The 14,995-nt window shown below is 34.1% G+C and overlaps 1 protein-coding gene across 1 annotated transcript; it reads left to right on the top strand.

Annotated features, from left to right (window-relative positions):
• The first annotated feature begins 6,630 nt into the window (after positions 1-6,630).
• On the top strand, positions 6,631-14,797 carry LOC25499530 (protein downstream neighbor of Son). The gene is made up of 15 exons (XM_013594814.3): positions 6,631-6,904; positions 7,037-7,154; positions 7,279-7,349; positions 7,431-7,566; positions 7,677-7,765; positions 7,841-7,994; positions 8,099-8,301; positions 9,219-9,334; positions 9,435-9,530; positions 10,954-11,075; positions 12,430-12,531; positions 12,789-12,898; positions 13,013-13,100; positions 13,347-13,543; positions 14,325-14,797. The coding sequence occupies exons 2-15, from the start codon at positions 7,056-7,058 to the stop codon at positions 14,539-14,541; spliced, it is 1,800 nt and encodes a 599-aa protein (XP_013450268.1). The 5' UTR covers positions 6,631-6,904; positions 7,037-7,055; the 3' UTR covers positions 14,542-14,797.
• Positions 14,798-14,995: the final 198 nt, after the last annotated feature.

The following is a 14,995-nucleotide window of genomic DNA, read 5'->3' on the forward strand; positions in this document are numbered from 1 at the left end:
GTGAGCTGAGTGTGTTGTTGAATGCGTTCAAAAAGAGAAGTAACATGGGGAATCACCAACAGAAACATGGCTGAACGAATTGCAAATATCTACTTCTTTTTCTTTCTTTTCTATTGAAACAAGAAAAAGAATCATGGAAGGAAAGAAGAAGAAGAAACATTGCACATCTAGGTGTATTTTTGGATCAAGCGTTTGAGATTTGATACTCTGAAATTATCCCTCTCAAACCTGTAGAACAATCACTCATTCTCCATTACAACAATGGGGGTCAATAATTTGTGGGACATTCTCGAATCTTGCAAGTAAACGGTTCCTTTTCACTCATCTCTAGTTAACTCACTTACTCACAATTTCTCCTCCAAAATTTGCTTTTTCTTGTTGAATCGAGTACCCTTTTGGATGAATTAAAACGTGTATGTGTTGGATTTTTGAGTTGTTGCATGAATAAAATGGTGCTTTTGGATCTGTCTTGTTTGAGGATTTATGAATTTTTGGGTTTGGGTTTAACACTAAATGGGAAAAATGGGTTTATTTCTGTTCCTGTTGTGGTTTAACATGTGAGTGATGCTTGGTACTTACAGACTAAAATATGTTAATGCTTAAGATGGTAGAGTTTTAATTGGGGTTGGAGATGAAGAAGAAAAAATAGAGAGAGAGGAATGAACAAAATGTACGTTTTTTTAATTTCATCCCTCTGCAATTTTGCGTTTTTGGTTTTGGTCCCTCCTTTCTAACCACTCATCATCTCTCTTGACACATAAGCAAACTTTTGCCAACTCACACTTCGCCGCGTGTGTCTCCGTCTGCCACCACAATGTTTTTGTAACGGGAGTTAACGGGAGGGACGAATTGCAAACGGCTAGTAACTTACAAGGATGATTTTAAAACAAAAAAAAATACAGGGACGATTTGCAAAAACACGCGAAATTACAGGGACGTTTTACATATTTAAGCCTAACATATAATTTAGTCTGGAGGGAGATCTTATAAGCCGAAAATCTCTCAAGTGGAGCAGACAACATAATGGCAAATTGTTGGGCTTTTTAAATTCAGGTCGTGCATGCCTCCACATTTATATGTTTCTCAATAACAACAGGAAATGACATAATTAGGATTAAAAGGACATTATTAAGGTTAAATTAGCACTAATTAACCTTTAGTATGATAAAAATAAAGATATAGATGACTTACAGCTTTGGTTTAAATATCAGGGTCCAAATTATGATGTTACCCTTTATTTTTCAAGCTACATGGTGTTGAAATCATAAAATTATGACCTTTGCTTGACTTTATAACTTGAATAATTACCTATTTTTACACTAGTTTGTCTACATTACACAAACAAAGTAACCCACACTCACCATTATTCACCATTTTCTTTTTGCACATTTCTTATTTTAGAATACCCACCAGTTACATTGAAGAGGAGCAAGAGCACAGATAGTCAAGCTCGAACAAAAATATATAGTAATTCAAAATAATTTACCATTTTAAATTTTTAAACAAAATAGACGAATTGATCTATAAACAAATTGATATAACTTTCACATGCAATTAATATAGACAAGTTGTGGGTGTATTTGCTTAGGCCCGTAGTTGGCACTGTTGTGAATTAATTCACAGTTTGTTTGAATCAATTAACAAACAAAGTTAACTTAGAAACGAACAAAACATTAATGAATGCATGTTTAATTAATTAAAGAAAAGATAATTAATATATTTCCCTCAAAAAAAAAATTAATATATCATTAATCTTAAATTTAAAATAATTTACTATATCGAATAAATCAGATACAATTGATTTCCTCTCATTCTCATAAATTAAACATGATTCTTTGGGTCATGAATTTTAATCAAAAACAACACATCAAACAACATGCACGAACCACTTATACATCTTGCAAATAATACATATGTTTCTTCTTCTTTGTGTGTTAAATACGGCTCTTTGAGTCATGCCAATATTATATATATATATATATATATATATATATGTTAAAATACAAATTCATTATAAATTATAACACATTTTTTTAACGAATATAATACCTACAAATCAATTCCATTTCAAGTTTAGCATACAGTAGATTTCAAAGCAAGTTATATACAAGTCATATGTGACGTAAATTCCGACAAATGCCGGAGTTTTCCATCACTATTCACTAGAAACACTGCCACTTACGATTGAAATGAGGCAATCTCATTGTAAACATGTCTATTTAGAATTTAGAGGGGACAAAAAATATTAAATTTCAATCCAATGTTTTAAGTTCCTAACTAGACAATGTTTCAGTCAAAAGTATGTTAAAGAAGCCTCTTCTTTCTTAGTCATCTCCTAGGTTAATGTCCGATCGAGGAGGGCGTATATTGTACTTCAAGTCGAACTTTCCTCCCGGACAGATTCGCACATCCGAGATATTATTTCTTCAATGCCTCTACGAATGACCAACACATCTGACATAGGCTCCCATGATATATTTGCAACACCAATTGACTTTATCACCTCGTATGATGACAGTACGTCATTACTAGTTTTTTAGTCATATTTGTGTCCTTTTTGTAATGTTTTGAGAGTCAAATGCTTGTATGCATGGTTAAATCAGTTCAAGATTCATAAAAGAGAAGTTTTGCACAAATTGGAGAAAAATCAAAGAATTTAGCTATTGGATCGTGCCACGATGGACCTGAATCGTGGCACGTTTGAAGTGTGGAATTTACCTAAAGATACTGGAAAAATCGTGGCACGATGGATATGTAACGTGCCACGATGGTTTAGTAAATTTGCTGTCACGTCGGATTAATGAAGGAATCGTGCCACGATGGTGGGCTTTTCTTAAACCCTAATTCTTTGTCTATAAAAGTCAAATGCGATCAGAAGTTTAGGGTGCGATTTTGGAGACCTAAACATAGCATAGACGGCACCAGGAAGCTGAAGAACACGCGATGGATCTCACCCAACTCATAGTTGGTTCTGATTTATGCATGTTCTATTATTTCTGTGTATTTCATTGTTTAGTTATGAGTAGCTAAACTCTTATATTGATTAAGCCATGAGATGAATCTTTGTGATCTGTGAGCATGTAATTTGTTAAGAACTCTCTTTGACATCAATGAAAACCTAGTCTTTATTCAAAATTATTTGTGCTTAATGCTTTTCTTATGATTGTTTGTATGACTACTAACCCTAGCTTCTTTCAATCACATAAATTGAACTTAGGAATTGATTGACTACTAACCCTAGCTTTTAATCATGAAATAGTAATTATGTTTAATTCAACATAGGAATCTAAAGATAGGAAATTGAGGATTATGACTTATGAATCAACGTTCTCACCATGCTTCCGCGGTTATTCAATCGGTTTAAGAGATTAAAATGTTATAACTTAGGAAAGGGTTTTGAGTCAAGAGATTGATCAAAACCACTTAGTTAATCCGTAGAAAAACTTGATCATTTGTTTTAATCCAATTATAAAACCATTTTATTTTCTGCTATTTACTTAACCTTTGATTTCATGTAAACGGTGACACGAGAAGGATGACTATTATTTTCTATTAATGCCCTTACATTACACTCAAATATGACAACCTACATTTGAGAACGATGTTAATGTAAAATCAATATTTGCAGCCCCCAGATTTGAAAAAAGACCAATGGTGTTGCACGCTAGGTTCAAAACACGATATGACGAGTCGCTCAACAGTCCAATGACCGCACCAAGAGAATCAAGATTCATGTTGATGTAATTTTATTTAACATTTGTCTTTTATGTTAAATTATGTTTTAAATTTGTGATAACCATGATTAACTATAACATAGTTTTTATTTTATATATGTATTTGTCACTCAACTTTCTTTATGTTTGATTGTTGTCTTTATTTTTATTATGCACCAATATAATTGATTTCTAGTTAAATATTTAGAAACGACGGTAACATAACTTTGAATTGTTTATTATATTTTAATAACTACAAATTTAGAATTTCACCTCCCCGATATTTATCAAACATATTTTAATTTTTGTTGTAAGGGTAGAAAGGTTGAGAGAGGGATGAATAGGGAGGGGGAACATAGAAATTTGAGGGGGGGGGGGAAGTCAGTCGTTTAGAAAAGAGAAAAATCTTTGACACGTCTAAATTTTTAAATCCATGTGTATAATACATATATCAACGGTCATCTCCTAGCAACACACTTCAATAGAGAATCATACACTTGATCTTATGTCTTCGTATGCTTAATGTTGGATATCGTAATAATATAGAAAATTTGCATACATGCGTTTTGTATATATTTTTCTTTTTCAAAAGTTTTAAGTTGTAATCTTATGGTGCAATTATTGGAATCGGTGAATTGAGCAGTCAAACTCGTAGTATGTGAACTTTCGACGATCTATGTAGTGCAGTAGAATATTATTGACAAGACTCACTTCTCTCATACAATTTTTTTTTCAAGGAGGTTCTTTCATACAATTATAGCATAATTTTAGGAGTAATGGTTTTTGTACATAGGCATGACAACAAAACTCATATCCGTGGATACCCGTCTGAATCAAACCTAATTTGACGGGTTTTCCCCATTTTGATTGGGTTTGAGTTTTCCCCGTTTTTAAAACACAGATACGAGACTGGTAATAGGGATATATGTACTCACCCGAACTCATACACAAACCCGTCCTGAATGTGGAAAGTCTATTTATTACCCCTTCTATATAAATAGAAACCCAAACCCTAAATCATTTCACTCAAATGTCAGAGTCTCAGTCTTTCAATTAACACTTATTTATCACATTTCTTTCTTTTCTCCTTCCATATCTCACAATCTCGGCCTCTATCTTCTCCATCACCACAGCCATCGATCATCATCATCTCTTTTCGGGATAATGTATTATAACACTGCGCTTGAGGTGGAAAAATTCTTTTATTTTTATTAAAAAAAGTTTATCTATTGCGGGGATGGGGATGTGACGGGGATACCCGAACCCGTCGGAGACATGGATAAAATTCGATTTCTCAACCCCGCTGGATATGGGTAGAGTAACAGGTAGGTACACGAGAGTAGGGTATACGGAAGGGGAAGGTAAAACCCGTCCCCACTCCGCCCCATTGCCATGCCTATTTGCACAATCATTTTGCGACAACTTTTTTTCTCTATCTTTTTACTGGTAAAAAACAATAGAGAGAAAGAGTAATTTAGAGAAAGTAAGAACACAGTAAGAGTATGAAAGAGTAAGAGTTGTCCAAAAGTTTTCTCAAAATGTCTGAACAAATATCATTTATCTAATTTTAGTTAGATGTCATTGATTGTGCATGTTGGGGTGGCATTTAGGGTGGGTGAGGGAAAGAGTTTCCTATGATGGAAAAGGCTGGTTTTTAAGGACAGCTGGAGGTTGTCACCTGTTGAGTCCAAACAAAAAAGAAAAACTCTAGCTTTTATATTTTAATATTGTCTATCCTTTTACTGATTCACCACCCCTTTTATCATGACAGCATAAACTACTTTTACTAACAATTTATTTTTAATATACACCATCTTATTTTGTATCAGAATTCTTTTCTAACTCAAACATAAAACTGTAAGTTTGGTGAAGTTCTTCATAGGAAAACCCAGCAAAGCCAAAAAACCAAATACTCTCCTACTATTGTTTAAGGAAAGATTCTTTGAAAACATCAATTTTTCTTTCACTTGCTGAGAGAATTTTGACAATGGCTGTTAGAGAATTTCCTTCAAATTTGTTCAACCACACCCATCAGATCTAGAACAGCTATTGTTTTTAGTCAAAGAAATGTAAAGTTTTTCACAATATGTACAATTTACCCACTTAATATGTACAGTTAAAAAAGGTTATGGTTCTATTGATGTGGTGATTTTCTACATCAGTACATTTTCTTGTTGTTGTTTTTTAGATCTGAACTTTTAGTAAGAAAAATTGGTGGAGATGATGAAGATTCCATTGTAGAACACATGAAGATGAATAATTAATTTTTAATTAAAATTATGTTAAAATAAGTTGACATATCTCAATAATCTGAGTTTTTTTTTTTTTTTTGGGACAAATCTTAGAAAGAAGAAGAAAAATTACAAGGGTGATGGTGAGCGGTCAAAACACAGTAAAGGAAGAAGAGGAAGCATGTTTTCTGTGTGAATACAATATTCATTTGATATTTAAATAAGTAAAAAGGGTAATTTAATTAGTTAAGGCAATTAAATTTTCTCACCAAAAAAGTAATTGAATTTAATTAGTCAGAGAATGATTTCCTTTTTCAAAAGAAGAACACCGTACCAAAAAAGTGAACAACAAGTTGCCAGTGTTTAATCTTACCCGTTGAATATTTTTATTATTATATCAATGGTTCAAATTTAACTTTCCCATAATGGGAAAATACTCTCCTTTCCTAGGCTAAATGCCACCGCATGTTGGTATCCGCTACTCATATATTGTGCATGCGAATACCTGAATAACAACTATGATTTACAAGGACAATAATAATATAACCTTTTACGATTTGTGGACAATAATAATAGACTATCAATTGAGAATTTGATACAATATGATCGACAATACAACCAACAACACATAACCTTCAAATTCGAACCATGTAGAAGGGGTAAATTTGATATCAATTTTTTTTAGGGGGTGTGCGAGAACTGCGGGGGTGGGAAACAAATTTGACTCGGTTAACAATAAATAATTTTATCCTGCCCAACCCAATGTAAATTCGAAATCGCATATATGCCAACCAAACACTCCCTCGGCGGTACAATCGGGAGGGAAAACCAATTATTTTCATTTTAAATTAACTTGTTTTCTTTAATTTGTTTTTTATTTTCATTTTTCACTTTATCCCGATTTTCACTGATACGACACCGCTTTTTCGTCGAATTCAATCAATCTCCCGCTACGCTAGGGTACACTCAAATCTTTTTCTCAATCTTTATATTTAAGAATCAATTTCAATCTTATGAATATTTTCATTCAAAATTTATGCGCAAATCTCATTTTCGTTAATTTAAGCTTAACTTGTGTTTTGCTCGATAAAGTGTTTGTTGTAATTCCTGAATGGCGAAAGTAGCTACTCCAAGTGCTATGCCTCCGAGTTCTCACCGAATTCGAAACGGTGTTTCTATTGGTAAAAGAAAAACACCTTCAGAACTTAGGGTAAGTTTTCAATCTCAATTTCATAACTGCATTTTAACTTAGGGTTAGTATTATACTTTTTATTCGAATCTTCAATTGAAATGTGACACGGATTCATTTCATCTTCGATGTTTTATATTGGCAGGGAGAGCAATTGAAGCGGGAAAGTGTCGTGGACCTCACTGATGAATGTTCTCAATCCAGTGGATCCACAAAGTTAGTTTCTTCTTCTGCTTCTTAATTAATTGTTTCAATTTGCTGAGAATTTACTTATTTATTTATGTTTGCACTTTGCAGTGCCATTGAGGTGGATAATAGATTTAAAAAACCAGGATTGTTTAGGGCTCCGAGATACAATGACACACGGCTTGATGAAGTATTTGCTGCTAAAAAGCCGAGGTTTAAGATTCCATCGGGGAAGGAAAATGTGAAGGTTAGTATATATGCCCAAACCACGACTAATATTTGTTTACTTTATTTAGTTGACGGTTGACATCTCTGTTCTATTATTGATCCAAGATTAATATTGTTACTTATGTTCAGGAAAATCCATACATGGAGCAAACTAGTAATCTAAAGAATGCTTCCATTTTTTCTACTTCGGCGGTTAAGAGACAGCAAGGGGTTTCACGGTTTGTCTCGTAGCCTACTTGCTTACTTGATCACAAGTTATATTTTTCCTATGTCGATGATGCTTTTGTTTGCAGCTTGGAGAAATCTGCTACCTCAGGAGAGGTTACCAAGGATGGTGTGTTGCAGGCGGGTGAAACAAATGAAAAATGCAGCGAAGGAAAGTTTCTCAGTGTTGCCGATCTTTCTTCAGCTGTTGATAGATCTTCTGGAGCTGTAAATATTGACATGGTATATGATGAAGCAACCAACCTTTTCTTCATAGTTTATCTTCATTTCAGATGTTTACTAGGATGTATCATGAATATGGTTTTGCTGAAAAAAACGTTTTTTAGGGAAAAGCATTGAGAGGACTAGCCTCGCTTGGACCGCGTGGTGATAATGGATTAGCTACCGATTCTTCCGATGGACGTGGAGATTCAGCACCAACCATTGCAGTAAATTCTTCCTCTGAATGTCAGATACCTGGCAAGAAGGCTCCTTTGGATCTTACTTTAAAAACCAGTATGCGAATAGTATCCCCTGCTTCTGCGAATTGGTAAGTATCTTTGATTGACTAATATATTGGCATCAAGCCCGGCAGGAATAAGATACACCTAAGCAAATAAAAACACTTATACAATGAGATTCTTAGTGTATAGTTTAAAATAGCAAATAGCGTGGTACTATTTTAAGTTGAATTGATGCCTGTATAAAAGATCATTTAATTTTATGCTCAATGATGATTGAGTCCCACGAAGACCTTACCAAACGTTGTACTTGTTACACCAATTGTTTTGGATTTCTATCTATTTTATAGATGCACTGGCAGTTAAACTTGATAAACATAACAGTTAGGTTGTGCCCATCCCCTTGTTTGTATTATCACTTGGGCGTTTTGTTTGATGAATACAAAAGCCATTGTGTTGGGCTGTAAGATGCAAGTCCAATTTCATGTTATTTCAGAATTTTTTGTAAGAAAAACGTTTTTGCATTTGATGTGAGAAAAGTAATGTTGATTTCACTAAGCATTTATCATGCATGCTGATGCTGCATGTATAACAATATTTTTCTCATAACTTGTTTTTCTTATTCTCTGTATTTTCAGCATTGAATGAGTGCGGCAATATATTGCTTAGAAAATTCTTTTTCTATCTTCGTAACAGGATACATGACTTTTTTACTTCACGATTCTATCATAAAATTCTGTTTTGCCGACATAACAATTTATTCATATGCATTGACACGCAAACAGGAAACTAGACCCTACTGTTTCTGTGTTATGTAGTTGAGCCACCCTCTTATTTATTTGATTTTTTAGTTTTTTTAATTTTTATGCTTACTTTGATTTAGCTATCATTGCTGTACATTGTTTTCTTTTTTATGAAAGCTTTTATTATTTCCTAATTCTACGATACATATGTTAGTTATGTGTGGTATCATGCCTCAGTTAACCTACCTGCACTGTCCTTACAGGAATGAAAATATGAGAAGTTCCCAGGGCTTCAAAGTTTTGCATTCATGGATGTATCCCCAATCTGTTCTTCCGCCTTCTATCATATCAGTGTTGAGCTCATCAACTGCAGAAGGAGGTTGTTAAACCCCTTCTGACTTAACTCATTTACAGCTACTTCTCTGTCATTTTCCTTTCTCTATTTTCCTTATGTTCCATTTTTCCTTTTTATTAAATAGAATTGGAGTTCTTAAGGAAACGACAAGTGGCTTGGGAAGAATCCTTTCATGACCTCTATTACATGCTTCGGAAGAACATATGTGGCCTCTTTTATGGTATTTACACATGTCCATTACTTTTTTGTCAGATGGAATTATACTGATTATAGACATCTTATATCGTGTTTTTATGTTCTGCATTTTTTCATTATTCTCTGTATTTGTGATTTGTAATTTCAATAGTGAGTCAAATGCACTTCATACTCCTAATTTATAGGTTTAGTTGCACATTTCCACCCCAATTCATTAGTCAAACATTTTACTCTTAATTTAACTTTGCTTATTTTCACTTTTTATATAATTTTTCTGCTAAAAGATGTCAGGAAAAGTTTAACAAGTTATTAATACAAGTGAAAAGACAATAACCCAAACCTTAAATTTTAGAAACTTTCAAACTCCACATACTAAATATGAAGCACACTTCCCAAAGTTTAATCCCTTCAGAACTCTTCATTCCCGTGACAATCGAAGTACAGTAACCAAACATATGAAACTCGACATATATTTTGTTAGATAGAAGAGAAGGTACTCGACACAAGCCTAATTGTCAGTCACATTCTAACCACTGATCAATGTGCTGACATTTCAACTCTCAGTTTGTTAAAGCTATCTATCCCTTATGATTTGCAGCTCAAAGGTACAACTCAGGTTGTTTGAAAAATTCATATGTAATCATCCACCCTGAGTTTGCGCCTTTGTGGCTGAAATTGCTAGAATTGTATGGTTTATGTTACCTGTGTATCTGTGCACTTGTAATTCATGCAGCCTTATCTGTATATAGGATTGGAGATTACTGGATAGTTATTAGTAATTTTGGAGAAATATGTGACTAATCAGTTAGTTAAGAAATCAGCTACCTGTCTGTATAACGTTGATAGCTGTCATTTCAGAGTTACAAAGTTCAGAATTCTCCAAACTCTCTCTCTACACTTCTTCATTTTCCAACCTAAAGAATATCAAACAGGGAGAACCGATTGAAGTAGAGCTCCCCCTGCCTTGTGTTAATAATTAAATTAAACCCTTGAGTTGTGCTTGCACTGGTTGTATTCATAAGTAGTACACAGGATATGAGACTTCTTTAAGATATATGGTTTGTATAAATTTTTCGTTTCACTTGTAGAGCTTAACATTTGAACCTTTTTTTAATGTTATCTTTAACAGTGAAATTATATCAGATGGGAAAGTTAACATTAATAGCACAGAGTAGAATGCTTAATCTAATACTCTAGGATGGAGAGTGCTACTAAACTTATAAATCGGGGAGGAAAGCGCATTTGACCCGTTTATTATTATGATGAAAATACACCTGTTTCTTTTATTGCTAAATCTTCATGTGCCTTTGGTGTTATAAATGCAGATTTAATTTGTCATTTTTTGAATCCACCAATTTCTTTGTGCATTTCTACTATGCATACATTTATTTATATATAAAATAATAGATGAAACTTTGTAATGATTTTTCTACTCTTCTGTATTGTAGTCTGCACTTCCCAGTTTATTGTGATGTTCACTGGTGGCGATGGCTCTGGTAAATCCAAATGCTCATGCAATGCTTATATTTCTCAGTCAACCAGAGGTTTTAGGTCATTGTTAAGAGAGCATGTAAGTCGTATTTCTTTAACGCATTATAATCTGTGCTGTTTATCTTAGAGCTACAGCTACTAATCAGCTAGTATCTTACAAGTACAGAGCAAGTAGGTCTTTTTTTTTTTCTGGTAATGTTTGCCTCAGGATAATCATATTTTTTCATTGATGGCCATATTTCTATGAAAATACTTCCTCCGGTCAGTTATTTATCTGAAAAAAGTGTAGCAGGTATAAGGTATATTAATTATCTTATAAAGTTTTTTTTTTCTTCCTTTTTTCCAATGAGTAGCGTTATTCTAGATGCATGCTCATCAATTTGAGAGTTTTTCAATAGATCCGGCTGCTCAACAAGGGATGTACTTTTCTGGACTTGGTTCTAGACTTTGACCACTGACATTTTTAATCACAAAATGTAGTTTTTACAAATCGGCTAGCATTATGAGTCTTTAGTGTTGCGCCTGTTGGGTCAATAACAGCTAGAAATGCGTACGATTTTTTAGGGTTTTATTGTTTGCTGTTTGATGCTAGAAGAGGGGTAACCTTGCCGCAACTGGTAAAGTTGTTGTCATGTGACTGAAAGGTCATGGGTTCAAGTCCTGGAAACAGCCTCTTGTGTAAAAAACAGAGTAAGGCTGCGTACAATACACCAATAATGGTGGGACCCCCTCCCGGACTCTGCGTATGCGGGAGCTTTTAGTGCACCGGGTTGCCCTTTTTTTTTTTTGATGCTAGAACCTCCCTTTCTGCCAACGAGAGTCAACTGTGATTCAAATAGCGGAGACCTTGATTCTATGACGATTTTCAGCCTAAGTGATTCTGTAACCACTAAAATCTTTGTCTGCATCGGGGGAAATCGTTAACTCATTAATCTGGGCAATTTTTTTATTTCCACAATTAGAGTCGTTGGTTGATACTATAGTGATGAGATCTGGGTGAAGCAACAGCCGTGCAATGTTTGTAATTTGAAGAGGGCTGCCCATTGAAGAGAAAGAGATATGGAGCATGCACATATTTCTCTGCAGAACAGTGCTGGGTGAAACCAAAGAAGACCAGTTTTTTGTGGTTATATTTCGTTATTTAGCCAGATTAAACAAATGGACATTTTGGCCTATATACGTTGTGAACGAATGGACAAAATAAGAAAAGTTTCTAAATGAGATGATTTGAGCACTTCAGTGCTAATGAGTTTTTTCAACTTCGTAAAATCTTACGATTTCTATTATAATTCCACAATTTATCCCTCAGAATTTTAAGTACAATCTCAAATTTGAGTACCTTCATGTGGCTTTATATAATATATATACTTTCATTGATGCATACTTTGGCGAGGGTCTCTGAACTTATTTTGGCTGTATACCCTCTTGTCTAGGATCTTTGTTTCTCTATGCCTCTTTGCCGTTCAAAAGAGGAGCAAGTTACAACTGAGGATTTGGTTGAGCTGTCAGAGATAGAGAAGCAAAACTTGGGGCAGGTCTGTCTCTATATGTTTATTTATACTGGAATTAAAGTCAACTAATTGATTTATGAGAATTTCATTGATAAAAACATGCAAATAATTTTCAAATCATTTATTGTGTTGCAGTTGTGGCTTTTTATGATCATTTTTTATCGTTACTTTTTGTATATAGTAGACCTGCTTTTAAAGTTTGTCACTCAACTTTAACACCATATTTAAGCTCTATTTATATGGTTTGTATTGATTTATGTTTTTCATTTGGAACAATGCAGACCCGGCGTTCAAGGTCATTCTCTGACGTTGATAATAGCCCAGAATCATTGCTGGTTTTCAGTGGCAGCAACAATGTGCATGGCTTATTTGACCTATTACTGAATTACAGGTAAGTGAAGCTCCCTATCCAGTTTTCATACTTCATTGACTACAAATGTGTTTGATGTTCACTCTTATATTTTTATCTAGTTGCTGACTAACTTTAATTGTCTGCACTCTGCAGAACTCTCGTGACCTCACTGTCTAGTGTGGACGTTCCTGTCTTGTGTTCTCCTGTTCCGTTCCAAAGTTCTGCTTTGACTTCTCCTGATGTATGTGACAGCTGACAAGTCCTTAACTTTGTTTTCCTTCTGTTTATTCTTTCCATGTTGTTTTTCCGCAATTTGTCAATTTAAATAATTCTTTTATCCACTGCTTGGGAATTAGAATTACTTTCTCCTGTTTGTGTAAACTGTAAAGCTACCATAGTTGTTTTTCCTTTTCTAGCTCATTTAATAATACACATTAGAATCTAAATTCCACTTTCTATGTTGATATTTTCCCCCCCTCTTTCCCAGATTAAATGCATGGAGATGAGAAGAGCTGAAGATATTGCGGCTAATAATGGGTCTATTTGGAAAGATAATGAGTTTGCACAAGGATCATCAGATGGTCTTTTATGTAGCATTGAAATTAAGGATACATTTATTCCACCTTGGATTATCAGCCGTATATGTGCATTGATGGGCTCTGAAGGGAGGAGCTTTGAGGCAAGGTACGTGGAGCTTTTGCTTGGTAATATTTATTACATTGTTAAAATGTAATTGTTTAGATAGGATAAAGTCCATGTGTTGAGCTCTGATAACGAGGCTTTCAAATATGTGATTGAGAAAACTTGGGTATGTTTTTGAAGGTTTATTGAATTTTATTTTAGGAATATATTTATGTTTTCTCTCACTATATATTATTTACCTGGAAATGGATCCTCCCCATTTTTCTATTACTAAAATTTCGGGGTGATTTGAGATTTATAGAGAATAGCTGGAATCCATTTGATAGCTGGGATCCATTCTGATTTACATGAGGCAGTGTTGTTAGAAATTTAGACTACCAAAAAGAGAGTTAGGTGTAAGTGTATTATTACAAATAAAGATGGGTCTTGGCTATAAGAATACCTCATAAATTTAGTAGTACGGGTTTAGTTTTTTGAATAAGAGTGTTGAGGTAATAAACGAGATTACATTATATGTTGTAATCACAAACAAACTGATAGAGAAATTACATGATCTTGAGATTTTGACTCTTTCTGCCCAACCCATTACCATGTCTGTGCTTGTGTTTCTACGAGCTTGAGCTCCAATACAATGAGCGTATCCTTTCTCAGTGACACTTCATTGTGCTAACCTGCTGATTAGTCTTGAGTTGCGATGAGCTCAAGTAGAATTTCATGAGCTTCTGGACACGTTTGACTGCGCACGCCATTGAATTAAAACTGGAATCGCCTTACCTAGTTATTTGAAACCTGAGTTGTGCTTGCTTTATTTTTTATGTTACAGTTTTCTGACTGAACCGGTCTCCAGTGGCCTGAATGTTGCTTTGAAATCAACTTGTGAAAAATCTGAATCAAAAGCTGCTGGCAGTGAAAGCTTGCGAGGCTGCAGTAATTCCTTTGGCATTCCAGAAGCTGCAGTTACGTCTTCCCTATGTTCATGTACACTAAAAAGTGTAAAGTACTGTGATGGTTCTTATATAGCATCTCTATCCCCTGTATAATCTCATGAAAACAAGTAACCTATTTTCATCATAGTGATGCCTAATTTATTTAAATGCTTACCCTTCTGATTGGTCTCCTTCGAGAATGAAAAACAGGTAATGTTTTTGTATCCAAAATTGTAAGAGCGTGTTGCCCACAAGTCATGTATTTGTAATATCTATGCCAAATATGATTTCTGTCATTTGAGGCATTTTGAATACATCATTTCCACATACATCAACAATTAACTAACGGCCAATGTTGGACTTATAGGCATTTGCATTGAGTTACAATGAGATATTTTATTTGCTTGATCAGTACATACATAATTTACATAGCCTTATATATAAAGTAATTCAAACAAATTTAGTTTCTAATTGATAAACATCATAGGTCTTGTTTGGATTGCCTTTTAGTTCAGGAAAAATTTCCAAATCAGTTTCACTTCTCTTAAAATATGCTTAATGATAAATG

Source organism: Medicago truncatula, chromosome 7 (genome assembly GCF_003473485.1).
Source record: "Medicago truncatula cultivar Jemalong A17 chromosome 7, MtrunA17r5.0-ANR, whole genome shotgun sequence".
Lineage (NCBI taxonomy): Eukaryota > Viridiplantae > Streptophyta > Magnoliopsida > Fabales > Fabaceae > Medicago > Medicago truncatula.